At 54.9% G+C, this 16360-nt stretch overlaps 1 protein-coding gene across 8 annotated transcripts in view; it reads right to left on the minus strand.

Moving 5' to 3' along the window:
- The window catches only part of EP400 (E1A binding protein p400), a 98890-nt gene that overhangs the window by 60377 nt on the left and 22153 nt on the right, over positions 1-16360 (minus strand). For 5 of the 8 annotated variants that reach the window (XM_039221295.1, XM_039221301.1, XM_039221302.1 and 2 more), the window contains 10 exons: positions 11413-11503; positions 9862-9969; positions 9007-9377; positions 6748-7038; positions 5880-6065; positions 3556-3696; positions 3038-3116; positions 2270-2319; positions 1856-1913; positions 1064-1153 (listed from right to left, as the gene is read on the minus strand). In XM_039221295.1, coding sequence (XP_039077226.1) covers positions 1064-1153; positions 1856-1913; positions 2270-2319; positions 3038-3116; positions 3556-3696; positions 5880-6065; positions 6748-7038; positions 9007-9377; positions 9862-9969; positions 11413-11503 — 1465 coding nt within the window. The remainder of the gene's footprint in view (positions 1-1063; positions 1154-1855; positions 1914-2269; positions 2320-3037; positions 3117-3555; positions 3697-5879; positions 6066-6747; positions 7039-9006; positions 9378-9861; positions 9970-11412; positions 11504-16360) is intronic. The other 3 variants (XM_039221299.1, XM_039221297.1, XM_039221300.1) reach the window with 2 other exon arrangements.

A 16360-nucleotide genomic window follows, 5' to 3' on the forward strand; every position in this document is an offset into this window, starting at 1 on the left:
CCTCATGATCCTGAGATTTAAAAAGGGCTTTTTAAAGCAGATGAATTCTAAGGCTGGGGCGCCTGGATGGCTCAGTCAGTTAAGCGTCTGACTTTGGCTCAGGTCATGATCTTGCTGTTTGTGAGTTTGGGCCCCGCATCAGGCTCTGTGCTGACAGCTCGGAGCCTGGAGCCTGTTTCAGATTCTATGTCTCTCTCCCTCCACTTCTCACCCTCTGTCTCTGTCTCTCTCAAAATAAAACATTTAAAAAAATTTTTTTTAAAGCAGATAAATTCAACTGTGCTAAAATTTAAACCGCCTGTTCTTCAGAAGGTCCCGCAAGGAGAATGAGCACACCCGACGAGGGGAGGTGCCCACAGCACAGTGACCACCACACAGGCACACATGCACCACACACAAGCACCCACGAGAGAACATCGAGAAGCCCAAAACCAAAACGGAAACGAGGAGACCCCAGAGAGATGCCGCAGCTCGCCGCCCACAGGCCACGGAAATGTCGCCCCTCGCCCACCAGCTCAGCAGAAGCGTCCTAGGGGGACAGCGCCCAGCGCTCTGACCCGAGAGGCTTAGAAGGAACCTGCCAGCCCACGCCCAGCTGGCCCCGCATGGCGGACCGTGGTGCGCACCAGTCGACCCCCCTCCTGGGCGCGCAGGCCACGGGGCGCTCCCGCAGCGTGCAGACGCGGTACGGGGACACCCCAGTGCCCAGCAGCCGCGCAGGAGAGAGTCAGCGGCACGTTCCCGCCCAGACCTCGGCTGGGCAGGGAGAGCCCGTGAGGCCTAAGTGACAGCCAAGCACCGGACGGGCCTGGGAACAGAAGAGCCAAGGGACAAGCAGCAGGCCCAGCGGGCGACGCCGTTTCCACACAGCTCACGCGTGCGAACCCGCTGCTGTACGCAGGCGACAGGGCGAGCGGGGCCGCGGCCGCTCACAGGCACCTGCTCGGTCTCCTGTGGCCTGTGCGGCCCCCCACGCCGGCCCCCACCGTGTTTCCCGGGGGGGGCTGTCGGGAATTTTTCACGTTCTGTACAGAGCACCTGGAGTGCAACGTGTGCGGCCTACCTTCTTTGGCTAAATTGGACAGCTCTGCCTGGTGGTCCACGGCTCCTTCGTTGGCTTCTTCCTCTTCTATGGTCTCCTCCTCGTCCTCCACTGCAACGGTCAGCACCAGAGGTCAGGGGGACAGACCTCGCCGCGTCCCCTCACCTGCCCCGGAGACGCTACTAGGCTCCGACCCGGTCTCGCACAGCCAGGGGAGAACTGAGCCTTTTTGCTCGTCTGATTTCGGAAACGCAGGTTTACTAAGTGAGCAGGAAACCAGGGACTGCACTTCTTCTCCCTCCACAGGGTGTGAAACAACCTACTTCACTACACAGCAGACCTACTCCAGCAACACACGGAGTGATGTCAGACTTTTCATCTGCCGGCTGACCCCGCCACAGAGGAACCCGCCAGCATGCTGTTCGGGGTCACTACAAATCTGTCATCACCCGTTTCAGATGACAGTCAGCCACTGCCCAGCATGCCTCTCCCTCAGCTCAGCTCCTGTCCTATGAACCCCACATCTCACCCCCAACAGAGGCCGGCTCTCGGTGGCTGCGGGCCCACCCCTCATCTGCACATAAGTCCCCTGGGGCCTTGCCACCAGCCTCCGCCCTTCCCAGCTGGCTCCTCCATGCAAACAAAATGTCCATAAGCAGTCCGGTGCTCTCCCTCCTCCATGTTCCCCACCCCACCCCCATCTCCGAGTCACCTGGCCCCCTGTGCCACCTGGCTCCCTGACAGCACTGAGGGCGCCCTTGGCCTAGTCTGAGGGCTCGCCCCAGACAGCGAAGAGAGTACCAGGGAACAGACCTTCGTCATCAGTCAGCGACGTGCTAGCTTTTCTTTTCCTTCCATACAGTCCCGACTCCTGAAACAGAATAAAATTCGCAAAGAATGGGAAACCGAAGCAGAAACATCTGTTTCGCATGCTACAGGAAGGCCCTGGCACACCCAGAACACACAGGCTGGCCTCCACTGCGGGCAGCGGGCAGGTGACATTGAATCCACAGTCCCCACGTCTCCCCGTGTCCACAGATCAACACCCCATGGGAGCCTAACAATGAGAAGACCAGTTTTGTTCCCCGAAGTAAACTGACTCTGGAACAGCAGGGAACGCTACGGACATGTACACATTTCTCCAGCCATAAGGAGGAATCACGAGCACTGTGCCTTAGCCACACAGCCTCCACACCCTGACCCCGGACGGCGCCGTTCTCGACTTACCAGGAAAGCTTCTGGCAACACGTCAAGCCCCTTAGGTCTTGACTCTTTTCCTAGAGACAGGGAACAGTATTCACGTTCACTGACGCTGCCTGTGCAGGCCACACCCCACTGATACCTCCTCACGGGAGGAAGACAGCTAGAGTGAGTTTCCCCTCCTTTCTTCTGGGAACCAGCCCGCACCCCTGTACCTATGAAATGCGCTGGCCGCTCTCTGGACACCTCTGATCTGGAGGGGCACATGGGGGCAGGGCGGCAAAGCCCGCGCTCGAGGATTTCTACCATCTTAGTGGCTGTAGGACTTTGAGCAGAGACCATCGCTCTACCTCTATCTCCTCATCAACAGAATAAGGGCCATCACGCCATCTGTGCCCGTCCCCACCCCCCACCCCACCCCCCAGACAGCTGCTTCTGCCAGGGACCGGCATGCATCACAGTGTCCAACGACGGCGCAGCTGCTTCAGAGCAGGGCGGAGACCCCCCCACCAACCACAGAGAGGCCCCACAAGGCGCAAACGCCTTGGGGAGTTCATCCCGGTGTCCAGACAGGCCTCAGGACTGGCTCAGAACCTCAGTCCCTAAAAGCTGATCAGCCTGGGGGTGCTGACTCACACTGCAGACCAGCCAGCAGGCAGAAGTGCAGTGTCAGGCGGAGCAGGTGCTCAGACCGATGAGCAGGCACCGCGGGCGCCGCCACATCGGCCAGCAGCAGGCCAGCAGGCTCCCAGCAAAGTCACTGGATACGGAAAAGGCTTTTAAAAAGAATCCTACCTCTCCTGGGAACTTTCTGCAAATTTAAGGCTTTTTTCCTTTTCTCCTCCAATTCTACTTGTAGTTTTATCTCCACGACCTGAACACAAAGAGGGAAAAAGAGGGAAACAAAGCCGTCATCAAGGCTGGAGGCTCTGGAGGCCTGCGCACATCCCGACCACCCAGGGTCACTTCACCACGAAGTGCGCAGTGTGGCCGGTCAGGTGCTCCGCTGCCGCGTGCTGCCAGTGAGACCAGCACCGCCCGTGGCAGAGCGAGGTGGGACCACCTCCGGGGATGGCGCCCACCCCAGCGGACACTCCAGAAGCCCCTCGGCAGCGCCACGAAGCACACCGCACGATCACCAGCAGAGGAGGCACCGTGAGCCGGCGGTCAGGGCCCGTGCGCGCACGCGCATTCCTCAGCGATGCCGCGGGCTCTCCCGGCCTAAGCTTCTGGGCACTTGGTCAGGCATGCTCAGAAGGCACAGTCTGTGTTTTTAGAGTTCATTTAAAATTCATTTAAATTTTAGGATTTACCTGTTCAATATTTGACCAAAAATACTCTATTTCTCTAGCGGTTGAGGCAGCGATGCGTCTCAATCGGTTCTGCTCTTCCCTCCTTCCCCTTTCCTCCCGGAGCTGCTTCTCCTCGTGCTGGCGCGCCACAGTCCTGACGAGCTAGCAAACGAACGGTCGAGAGCCTGGCGTCAGGCCCCAGGAGGCAGGCCCGCACGGCGCAGGGAACCCCTCAGCCTGAAGCACATGGATTCCGTCTGCTCTGAGGGCACAGGCGACACACCGGCCCTGGCCAAAACCCCGCCAACACCCACGTTACTTTCCACAAAGTGCTTTTTGCACTTCTCCAGAAAGAATGCCACACTGTGTCACAGCCTTCTTTCCTCATTTGATACACGATTCACACTTTTCCGTCAAACATGGAATGTTCATAATAAAAGTATCCCTTCTGCTGCATGAGTGCGACAAGACGTACTTATTTAGTTTAAACGTTTACTTATTCTGAGAGAGAGAGAGAGAAAGAGAGAGAATCCCAAGTAGGCTCTGAGTTGTCCAACATGGGGCTTGATCCTATGAACTGAGTCCAAAGTTAAGAGTTGGATGCTTAACCGACTGAGGCCCAGGTGCCCCAGCAAGATGGATGCACGAAACATGCTGGGGGGAGGTAATTCATATTTTTCAAGGATTTTGCTTTAAATCCCAAACTGCTTTCTAGAATGTATAATCTTACATCATCCCAGCAGTCCTCAAAAAGGGTGCTGAGAGGGTCGCCTGGGTGGCTCAGGCAGTTGGGCATCCGACTCGATTCCAGTCCATGTCATGATCTCACAGTCTGTGGGATCGAGCCCCATGTCAGGCTCTCAGCTGACAGCATGGAGCCTGCTTGTGATTCTCTCTCTTCCTCTCTCTGTCCCTCCCCTACTTGGCATGTGAGCGCTCACGCTCTCGCTCGCTCTCTCCCTCCCTCCCTCAAAATAAATAAATGGGCTGATAAGGAACCGGGGAACACACGCTGTGAGCCTGAGCATGCCCAGCTGTGGGACCCCAAGCTAGGGGCCAGCTGGACACTGTGGAGGGCCCCCCACCCACAGACTCTTCCAGACCTCATCCTGGTCCGATCACACCCCTGGCCATGCAAGAGGGGTGGCACGTGGCCACAGCACATGGCTCAGTGGCTTGCCATCCACCCCGTCCACCTGGTGTCCACACGCTCAGGACCATTCTCCTTTATAAGAAGATGTGCTGAAGGATGGGGCGCCTGGGTGGCTTAGTCAGTTAAGTGTCCGACTTTCGCTTAGGTCATGATCTCGCGGTTCGTGGGTTCGAGCCCCATGTCGGGCTCTGTGCTGACTGCCAGCTCGGAGCCTGGAGCCTGTTTCAGTCTGTGACTCCCTCTCTCTCTGACCCTCCCCTGCTCACGCTCTCTCTCTCTCTCTCTCCTAGAAATGAATAAAAACATTAAAAAAAAAAATGTTTAAAAAGAAGATGTGCTGAAGGAGGAGTCAGGTTTTTCTGAAATTCCATTAACGTGACTTAAGGCCCTTTACGCTCACATCCCACCGCTTCCAAAGCTCTTGAGTCCTCTCTACCAAACCCACGTCAGGAGAGCAGAGGGAACAGAGCTGGACGGCAGGGCACTCAGCCCCCTGGCCTGAGAGCACGGGAAGAAGGGAGCAGCTCCACCCTGAGGCACAGACAGCGACGCAGCAGCATGCGAGCAGGACACAGAGCCACGTATGCATGAGCAAGGACAGCTGCCTCGTATGCGGACACCTAATGTTTCTGGAAATCGGTCCCTTTCCACACTCCCAGTGCTGGCAGCACCTTCTGCTGGCAGCTCCCCAGGACGGGGTGTCTGCTCTGGAACTGGTGAGAAGGAAACCCACACTTTGCCAGAACTGGGCGGGGGGGTGGGGGGGGGATCTGGACCACAGGACCAGGCAGGGCCAGGACCCCAGCTGCCCACCAACCCATCAGCCTCTGCCCACTCCCCACCCTGAGCCTCCTCAGAGCCGACACGGCCATACCCTGGGCACCGGCCTGGGTCCGGAGCTGTGGGCATCCTCACTCCAAGTGCCAGGACAGACGGGCAAGAAAAGGGACCTCTGTCCCGTTCTGCAAATCCCAGACAGCAGCCAGGGAAATGGTGTTTGCCCCTCGCCCTCCACTAGGGCTCTGTAGACAGCCCCTTGGGAATTATTCACACGGCACAGTTACTTGCCAAACAACAGTATGACCTTCCTCACGGGAAGGAGCCGACCCCTTCAGAGACCTGGTCCAGACGCTGGCGCGCACAGCACAGCACCTAAAGAAGTGGGGGACCACGGCCGCCAGGCCTCACCCACCTTCCTGGCCGCAGCCATCTTCCACCTCCTCTCCTGGGCGAAGTCCGTGGCCATCCACTGCATCTCCTCCAGCAGATAGTCCCAGTGCGACTTGGGCCGCGGGGCCTCCTGCAGTTTGGGCAACCGCCTGAGGGACCACAGGCCTTCTTTCCTCAGATCTGCGATTCGCTGATGGGTCTGGTTTTCCTGCAAGGAGCGCAGGGGCGGGGTGTCCCCCGTGAAATCATGCAGCGAATTCCACTCATTCTGGCCCCAAATTCATGAAGCCTCAGTAAGAAAGATAGGACTGGACACAAAGGTCAAAAGCTCCCAGCCCGTCTCAGAATCACGGGCAGAGGCACAGGCCGATGCTCATACCAGAGCACTAGAGGCGACACGACACACGTCTGACCCTTGCTCCAAAACCACCGGGAAGGGGAGAGACCGATTCCCTAAGACCGGCCACATACTGCCATGGAGTTGACATCGGAGAGCAGGCCGTGCCGGGGTTGTGGCATCCTACCAACTCCTACGGGTTCAACTCCCCTAACGAAGTTTACCACCACTGCTCAGCCACCCCACAAACAGCAAGTGCTAACTAGGTGCTGAGCCAGGGCCACGCCGGCCGAGGCAGCCCTCCTGGGCCTCACCTGCCGCCCACAGCGGGCACATACTGTGATGTCAGTGCAGGACGGACCTTCTCTCCAACCAGGACAGGTTGGAAGACCTGCTTGTAACCTTGGTTCCTAAGTGACCACAAACAGTGTTCGACTGTCCTCACTACCAAGTGCTCAGTTCTGAACTACTGCATCCTTACAAATCAAAATCAAATGTATTTCACAAACTGGAACACGTTTTACAATCTTGAAATTGTCGTGAGTGTGCTTACCAGTGCTATCTGTTCCGCCAGCTTATCCTGAGAGCTGTCCTGGGGCGGGGCGGCATTCAGAGCCGGGCTCTGTGGTTTTGGGGGCGCTGACACGACTGCCCCTGGGGATCGGGAGGTGACCGGAGACAGTGACTTGCTGGCTGCCGAGGAGGGTCTATTCCCTGCAGAGCCCCGTGCTGGCGACGGGCCAGAGCCGCTAGAAGGAGCGATGGACGAGGTAGAAGAGGCGGCTGGTGGGGGCCGCTGACAAGGCTGGGTGGGGTCCACAGGCGGTCTTGTGGGCGCCACCGTCTGGCAGGCAGAGAACGGGCCGGAAGTGAACAGGAGACTTGAGCCCTGCTAGTGCGCACACAGCAGTGAGCATGCCGGAGCCCCTCCCACAGCAATGCAAACGAGTCCCACACACGCGCGCACACACATACACAGCCACACGCGCACACACGCACACGGCCTGTCAGCACACAGCCAGACCCCCCCCCACAACAGGGCCGCACCCCTGCACTCCACAAGGTCGCACACACAATGCGTCACGGACGGGCTTTCCCACACTGGCTTATCCCCCAGGAGCTTCTTCATTTGGTTTGTACATATTCTAGCACTTTCTCCTATTTAAATTCATTTAGAATTTTTAATTGCATGAGCTTTTTCTAAACTGAAAAATACCAAATGGTCACCTTGCACCTTTTCTCTGAAAAGCAAATACAAATTCCACGTGCCCTCGCGTGGCAGGCAGGCCTCCGTACGTCAAAGCGTGTGCACCTAGAGCCCCCTACCCCAACCGCAGAAAAGCTGAATTCCTACAGAAGTTCCGTGGGGGCGCGGAGAGCAGGCCAGGCGAGGCGCCAGCACAGCGTGAGACGGCCTAGTGCAGAGACAGATGCAAACTGCCGCGCGTTTACAGCCTGGAACCCGGGAAGGCCCCGAGTCTCCCCCTGCCGCCAGGCCAGCAGGGCAGCACCGGCCGCACCCCTGCGGGGAGGAGGCACTAGCGGCCCAGCCACGGCCCTCCGCACAGGCTCCAGGGCCGCTCACCGTCCTCGGCGGGGAACAGAGGCTGCAGCACAAACCGCGCAGCACACAGGCCGGCCACGTTCTCACACCCATTGTTTGGGGCTCTTCATGGGGCAAGTCTGTGGCCCCCAGCCAGGGCAGAAGGAACAGGTTTCTGGGCGGGGGGGGGGCGGGGTCTGTAAGGAGCGGCTCCTCTCATCGACAAGGGCGGGTCAAGAAATCCAAGCAAAACCTCAGTGTGCGGGTCAGTGAGACCCGGTGCACCAAGCCCGAGACGCACCTCCACGGAGGCCTACGAGGAACAGTGGCCTGGACAGGCTCAGCTTCCCAGGCGGCAGCGCCCTCCTCCGCCAGGCACACGCGGCAAGACCGCGGGCCGCACACGGGCTCCACGCTCAGTCGGGGTGCAGACCACAGCGCCTCCAGCCACTGGCTGCGGGGTCCCGCCCAGGTACTTAGCCTCTGGGGTATTTTTATGGTAAAACAAGGATGAGAAAGAGCCTACTGCCCAGGGCTGCCTGGCAGAGGAAACGAAGCAACACTGACAGCGCAGCGCCCGACGGCAGGTGCACGGTGAGCACCAGGCAGGTGTGACTGCAGCTATTCCGTTCCCACGCACGGTCGCACCTCGCCACCAATCTCGAATAGCCATGAGGCACTTGAATTGAGAGCCCACCAAGGAAACCCCCTTGTTCATAAGGGAAATGGCGAGAGGGAGGGGAAGCCTTCCCACGTGGCTCCATCATCCACACTACAACACTCTGGGACCACCACCTGCCACCCCACAATGCTCCCCTCGGTGCTCCCGGTGCTTCACGCTCACTTTCAGGGACCCACTGCCCTTCAGGGATGGTGAGCGGCTCACTGCGCACTTTCCACAGCCAGCAAGCTGCATGGGGGGCGGGGAGAGGGGGGAGGCGCGTGATGCGCACATGCACAGGTTCACAGGGCAGAGCACCGTAGGGGGCCCTGGAGCCTGTCCGGCAAGTGCACCCACGGTCCCCCTGCCCACATCACAGGACATGTCAGCCGGGACGCGGCCACACTGCCCTCTGCACGTCTGCTGAACCGCAAGCACCAACTGACACTGTTCTGTTTCTGGGGCTGCAACAACCTGACTATGCTTACAGAGCTGGGTGAGATGACGCCGAGCAGGGGACTGGCTCCGAGGAGACCGCGACCCCTGCAGGCCCAGCACGCTCCGCTCCTGCTCCTGCTGTAAACAGCAGGACAGTGGCCACAACGTACCTGCGGCTGCGGGAGCGGGGCGGCCTGCAGCGGAGCCTTCCCGGGCACCGGGGCGTGCAGCGCCTGCGGCATGGGCTGCGGCGGCGGAGCAGGCAGCTGGCTGGGTGGGGGCGCAGGGACAGGGGCGTTTGGCTGCTGGGCCTTGGCCGGGACTTGAAGCTGCACGTGGGGCTCCCCCGCCTGTGGCTGCTGAGCGAACTGCAGTGCCGGCGGGAGGGGTGTGGTAGAGGGCAGCCGGCCGGGCAGCTGCGGCGGCGGGGTGTGCAGGCTGGCGGCGTTCTGCACCGGAGGCCCCGTGGTCGGGTCATACTGCTGCTGGCTCTGCTTCTGTCCGGCGAGCTGAGCGGCCTGAGGGGCAGGAGGCATCCCTCCTGTAAGACAGGAAAAGTGCCCGGAGCACTGACTCGGGAGTCCCAAGCAACTTGCCGTCCATCACAGACCCGCGCCTCAGAGCCATCACACACTCCCAAAGGGAAATTTAATTGGCGGTAACTTGTCACAATAAATCCTATGTTATGAATGAGCACACAAAACAGGAAAGAAAGGTGGTTGACCTTTGCAAGCTAGCATCAAGCAGAACAGAATGGTCACGAGGGTCCCTACTGCAGCAGCGATCAAGGAGTGCGCAGGCTCAGGGCCCAAGGCCAGGGAGAGGCACAGCTCCGCCAGGGATGGGAACGTGCTCACAGGGCCTCCTCTCCCTGCGGGGACCAGGGCTCAGAGCAGAGCCCCAGCCCTAGAAACCACTTGCACCGCGTGCCGCGACCGTGCGTGCCACCCAGAGGCTGGGCCGGAGGTGCCCGTCCGCACACACCCTTGCTGAGCCAGGGGGCCAGTCCCGGCGCCGGACCTTACCTTGAGCTGTCGGCATTAGCTGCTGAAGAGGAACCCCTGCATTCGCCCCCGGGTGCTGGAAAACTGCCCCCTGGTGGCCCACTTCAAGCCGAGGCCTCTTAGACTGCTCTAGAATGATTTTCAGAAAAGTTGCAATTTGATATAAAAACCAAACCATGAAAGCAGTAGAAAAACCACGTATGAGTGTTTGTAATCTTTGAACAGGGAGGCCCTCCTACATGTAACCCAAACTCCAGAAGCCAGAAAAGGTACAGCTGATAAAGAGAATTATCTTTTCATTAAAACTCTGCAAGTGCTAGCAGCAGCCTTATACAAGAGCAAAAGGTGAGCGACGTCCCAGGAGGCTGAGGGGTCTGCACGCGTGTGAGCACAAGGTTTACGTGGCCGCCATGTGGAAAGCTCTTCCGAGTTCATGGGGAAGTGCCAGCAACCAGACACACAAAATGGGCAAAGAGCACGAACAGCTGAGCAGAGGGAGACTCACGAACAGTTAATAAACATGAAAAGCTACATTAAAGAGATCCACGAAAAACCAAAAGATTTGTTTTCACATCCGATCAATAAACACCAAAGGAGTGTTCGTATTTCATTAAACGGCCAAGAATGTAGGGCGCCTCGGGAGGCTCTGTTGGTTAAGTGTCCAACTTCAACTCAGGTCATGATCTCATAGTTTGTGGGTTCGAGCCCCGGGTCGGGCTCTGTGCTGACAGCTGGGAGCCTGGAGCTGCTTCTGATTCTGTGTCTCCCTCTTTCTCTGCCCCTCCCCTACTTCGTTCATTCTCTCTCTCTCCAAACACACACACATTTTTTTTTTTTTTCATGGCCAAAACGTGAGCATGCCAGAAACTGCGGACAGGCCTGAAAATGGGCCGGCCCCACCTGGAGGGGCGTGTGTACGGCCAACACCCTCTCAGCAAGCACTTCCCTTTCTGGGAGTTTCCCCCTCAGACACAGTGACAGACATGTCAGAAAAAAATCTGGGAACAGGTCTCTGACCTTGTGTTCGCTGTAAAAGAACAAAGATCATAACAAAAAGGAGCACCAGCGAGGGTCTGACGAGGAAAGGGTCCCTGGCACCCAAGTGACAGAGCCTGCGGGGCGAGTGCGGCCCGGCGGGCCAGGGCAGTCACGTGGTCTGCTGTCGCAGAGAGCGCACGCACAAGGGGACACTGCCGGCAGAGGCAGGCTTGAGTCACGCCTTCCTTGACTGTCCGAGTCTTTCACGTAAAATGTGGGTTTGTGGAACTTGAAGAAAGAATTCCGTCTGAAAGGATGACGACTCAAAACATAAAACAGCTTTCCCCGCAGTCCTTGTGTGAGCCCGCCAGCGCACAGCAAATCTAAACGGACGCCCCTAATTCAACAGGCACACCTGCAGCCTCAGTGCACAGGTGTTCTCTGCAGCTGATCGTCGTCAAAACAAAACTACTGTCAGAGTAGAGCTAACCCAAATTCCGTGCGCTGGCGTCCAGGGGGCCGTCACGCACACCTCCCACAAGAGGAAGCTGACTGGCCCCTAAGGCCACCCGGGTTCTGTGCTCCAGGACGTACCTGCCGGGGGCCCCGCCTGCTGCCTCTTAAAGGGGTCCGCTTCTCCCACGCTTCCGGCCCCCGCCACAAGGGCCCCTGCGAGAGCTTGCTGCTGGAAAAGAAAATGAAAACATGAGATTCTGACCGCATAGGCGCCTCAGGGAATGGGCATAAGCTATCCTAATTATGTCATACTCTGGCCTCACTACTCTTTGACAAAAGAAATGGTAACTGCCAGTTGCATGTAACGTACATTTATATATAATAAGTAGCTTTAAGTTCTAACTTACCTCTGGAGGGGAAAAAAGGACTTGTGACAGATCTTATCCTGGTTTTAAACGGAGTCTCCTATCAATGCAGATCTACGTTCCCTCAGAGACGAGCTGGCTTTGCACCAGCAGCAGCAGCAGAGGTCCGGCCAGTGCCGGGAGACACCAGTCCCAAACCCCACGGTTCAGCCTCCCTGTTAGTCACACTGCCTGTCATCACTTACCCCCCAGAAACCAAAGCTGAATAATAAAAATAAAGGTTGAAATTTCCTTCCTCCTGTAAAATGACACTAAAACCCTCATCGACAAGACAACAATCTGAGAAACCAGGGTCTTCACGACTGCATTTTCCAAGTTAGCACCCTCCCCGAGAGCCATCCGTTCTACACCGCATACATAGCTGGGTGATTTCATATGTTCAGTGAAAAGTCCCTGGCCAAGCAAGCCAGGAACTAAGCAGGTCTGGGTGCCCACTCCGTTCACATCTCTGTGCCCCCCGTGCAGTGACGCTAAATGCTCAGGATGAGGTTCATCAATCACTAGTTGCTAATTTTTTTTTTTAATCATTCGACTCTGTCCACTCTACTTAGCCAACCGTTTTAAATGCCAAAGTTACACTCAAGTGTAACATGGGACTCAAGCTCAAGTCCCATGATGGCCTGCTGTCCCCGGGTGGGCCCCACACTGCCTGCACCAGCCATACCACAGGGCACGGCCCCCCGTGGGGAAAGGTGCAGTGGCTGACCCAAAGGGAAAGTAGGCGCCCCCGTTCACATTTAGTGAGGATGGGAGGAGGAAGGAAAGAGAGGAGAGGAAAGGAAGGAGAAAAGAATGATTTGAAAAACACACAGTATATGAACAGTGGTTATCTCTGGGGACAGGATTATAGGTAACGTGTGTGTGTGCGTGCACGTGCATGTGCACGCGCATGCTTTTCTAAATTTTCCAAATGTACAATGAACATGTACTACTTTTATAATTTAAAAAAGTTTTTTTTTTTTTTTTAATAAAAGGAACTAATAAAGGGTTGTGTGTCCACTAATGGCCAAGTGCTTCCTATCACACTACACATCCTCCGGACAGACACACGCTCTGAAGGGTGGGGCCGGACGCCTGCGAGAGAGGACCGGAGCCGGGAGAGGTCCGTGGCATGGGGTAGCTGTGCCGTACGGACCAGCTCAGAACCAGACACACAGAACCTCACTGGCTTGGAGACCACCAGCACAGACAGCAGGAAGCCACAGAAGAAGGAAGGAAGGGGGAATCACCCCAGGAGACGGCTGGAGGCAGGGGGTCCCCAAGTTTTCTCGCTAATCCCTGGCTTTCTCCTAAGACGACGCCAAAACGAAGACTCCCAAGTGCAGGCCAACGTCACCACACTGCGATTTCAAGCGCCCTAACCTGGGACACAGGGTTTCCCGTTAAGCTTCAAACACACGGGGCACCTGGGTGGCTCAGTCGGTTAAGCGTCTGACTTCGGCTCAGGTCATGATCTCACGGTTCGTGGGTTTGAGCCCTGAGTCGGGCTCTGTGCTGACAGCTTAGAGCCTGGAGCCTGTTTCAGATTCTGTGTCTCCTTCTCTCTCTGCACCCCCCCACTCATGCTCTGTCTCTCTGTCTCAAAAATAAATAAACTATAAGCTTCAAACACGTTAACTGTGAAAGCAAAACCGTCGGTGTCCCTCAGAGGGCCATAACAGCATCGAGAGTCTGCAACCTCTCGTTCATGACATTCAAAATCACTCAAAACCAACAAAGCAACAGGAAAACAAGAGCCACACTAAGAATACAGACCACGGATACAGACCCCCGCTAACGCAAATACTGGAATCAGCCAGGAAGAGGACCAGACTCTGCACCCCTGGAAAGGGCTGGGAACCAGGGTGGCGTAGCGCTGCTTACGAACGGGCGGATGACAAGAACCAGACAGAGCACACTTACGCCACCAGGTCACATCCTCGAGGCTAAACAGCACCCCAGAGAGAATGGAAAGTCTTCTGGAAAACGGGGCTGGGAGACTGGATGTCCCAGCACAAAGCAGCAGGAAAACTGGACGTCGTTAAACAAGAGAACTAGTGCTCATCACGGACTCAGGAGGGGAGGGCTGGCCTCTTTCGTCTTGGCTCCCTCAATGCCACCGACTCTCGCTTTCAGAATGACTTTGCTTTCTCTTACACTGTCTTCGTGAGCGTTCTACTGGGAAAGATACTGAGGTCTTTAAAACACAACCTTGATTTCAATTAGTAAACATTTATTAGAACTCTTGAAAATAAAATTAGACAACAGAGAAAAGAGATAATCTCTGATGCAAACTGAATTCTGGTCCCCATTTTAAGAGAAAACATCAAAACAGACTGTATCCATAGAACACAACAGAATTTACAGGAAATCTAGAAGCTACAGCAAGAACAGGAACAACAGAGGGAACCAGCAGTGCAGCTTGCCGAAAAGACAGTTTGCCGCCCAAGTGAGGTACAGACAAGTTATTCTGGGGAAAGAAATGAAGCCGTCATTGCAGCTGTGGTCACTAGGGGGTAAATTTCTGCCCAATCCTAAATCAACCAACCAACCAAGCAGTCGTAACACAGCGGGGCCTGCGGTCCGCCTGCACAGGCACACAGTCAGAACGGGGTGAGAAGGACCTGCGGACAGCAAGGGCCGTGGACGAGACAGCTCACGCTCTCTCAACTCAAGGCTCTACGGGCAGCCTCCCCGGGCTGCCCCGTGGGCCAGGGAAACCGCGGTCGGCACACACAGGAAAAGCACTCGCGCCTTCTAACAGCATGTCTGTTACAGCAAGCTAAGCGGCCAACCTCTGCACGGTCTATACCCACACACGTGTAACCATACACATAAAACTACAGACACACGTTTAAGTATAAAGCGCGTTAGTAGGGTAACGCTACAGGACTGAAACTTCATTTTCTCTAACACAATAATCACTGAGACATAATCTCCAATTAGGAGGTTTTTAAAAACTCTAAATAGGGGCGCCTGGGTGGCTTAGTCGGTTGGGCGTCCGACTTTCGCTTAGGTCATGATCTCGCGGTTCGTGGGTTCGAGCCCCGCGTCGGGCTCTGTGCTGACTGCCAGCTCAGAGCCTGAAGCCTGTTTCAGTCTGTGACTCCCTCTCTCTCTGACCCTCCCCTGCTCACGCTGTCTCTCTCGCTCTCCTAGAAATAAAAATAAAAAAATATATATTTAAAAAAATAAAATAAAATAAAATAAAAACTCTAAATAATAAAACAGAATTATCTTGTATACAACTGCACTCTAACAGAATTCCGCCTCAAAATCTTCTAGAAGCAATGGAATATACATATAAACTGAGAGCTCTGTATTTATCTGGAGAGCTTAATTGGCAGCCGATCAATTTATTAGAAAAATCCATGAACTGGGTGCAAATTGCGAAATTCATCCTGAGACTCTGTCTTAAATTCTTTTCCAAATGTGTAATTGTGCCAGCTGGACCTGGGAACACCGGGCCACCTGGGCGTCCGCTTTCGGCGGAAAGCCAAGTAACAACACACGGCAAGTAACATCAACAGACTTTCTTGATTCACTAATGCCACTCCTAAGAGTTTTTTCCAAACATAAAGGACAGAACCTAAACTCAGAAACCTGGCTTAATGAACTGCAGTTCCTCCAAATGATGGCATGTCAGGAGCCATCAAGATGAGAACTACTGAAAGTAAATAAAACATGAAGAGAATCTGTTAAAGGAAATAGCATTTTAAAAGACCATAAATACACTGTGTCAACTGACATAGATTATAAAATATCTTTGTGTTAGAAGGATGGAATTATGGGTAATTATTCACTTTTCTAACAGAAAAATCACTGAGAGATACTACTTACAATGGTTCTTATAAACACGTGTGTGTTAAACATATTACTGTGCACAGGACACCTCTGCACCCATAGTGCTACCGCAGCATCTTCTGGAAGCAAATTAGGACATATGCAACACAGAAAATTCTGAATTTATTTCTAGCGTTTCACTGGTCAATACAGATAAGTCAATACAAAAATTCTACGATCGGTAGTAAATAATAAAACTCATACTGAGATGCCTTTTCCAAAGAAAACAAGGGACATGTTTCCATTTCAATTCTTTCCCCACAGACTCCTTTCTCCTGTGTCCTGAGATTACCAGTCGTATCTGTCTCAAAGATCTGTAATTCAGACTGGAGACTCCTTGGTCTTCCTCTTTTAGTCTTTTAAATACTTGAAAAATTATAAAACACATATGTGACTTTAAAAGCATAGTAAAATTAACGAGAATTTAAATAGAGGGCTATAGCTGTTCACTGAACACTGTTCAACTTTCTGTTTAAAGTACTTCATAATAAAACGTGGAGAAGGAAAGGTAGAAAAAGAACATGGACAGTTTAAAAGAAGTAATAATACAGGGGCGCCTGGCTGGCTCAGTCGGTTAAGTGGTCGACTTCGGCTCAGGTCATGATCTCACAGTCCGTGAGTTCAAGCCCGGCGTTGGGCTCTGTGCTGACAGCTCAGAGCCTGGAGTCTGCTTCAGATTCTGGGTCTCCCTCTCTCTCTCTGCCCCTCCCCAACTCTCTCTCTCTCTCAAAAAAAAATAAACATAAAAATAATTAAAATGAAGGAGTAATAACATAGCACCCACCCTGTGCTCATCACAAGGCTCAGACTGCCACTCCCGCCTCCCAGCACGCCCCCCA

Source organism: Hyaena hyaena, unplaced genomic scaffold (genome assembly GCF_003009895.1).
Source record: "Hyaena hyaena isolate Hyena2069 unplaced genomic scaffold, ASM300989v1 scaffold_967, whole genome shotgun sequence".
Lineage (NCBI taxonomy): Eukaryota > Metazoa > Chordata > Mammalia > Carnivora > Hyaenidae > Hyaena > Hyaena hyaena.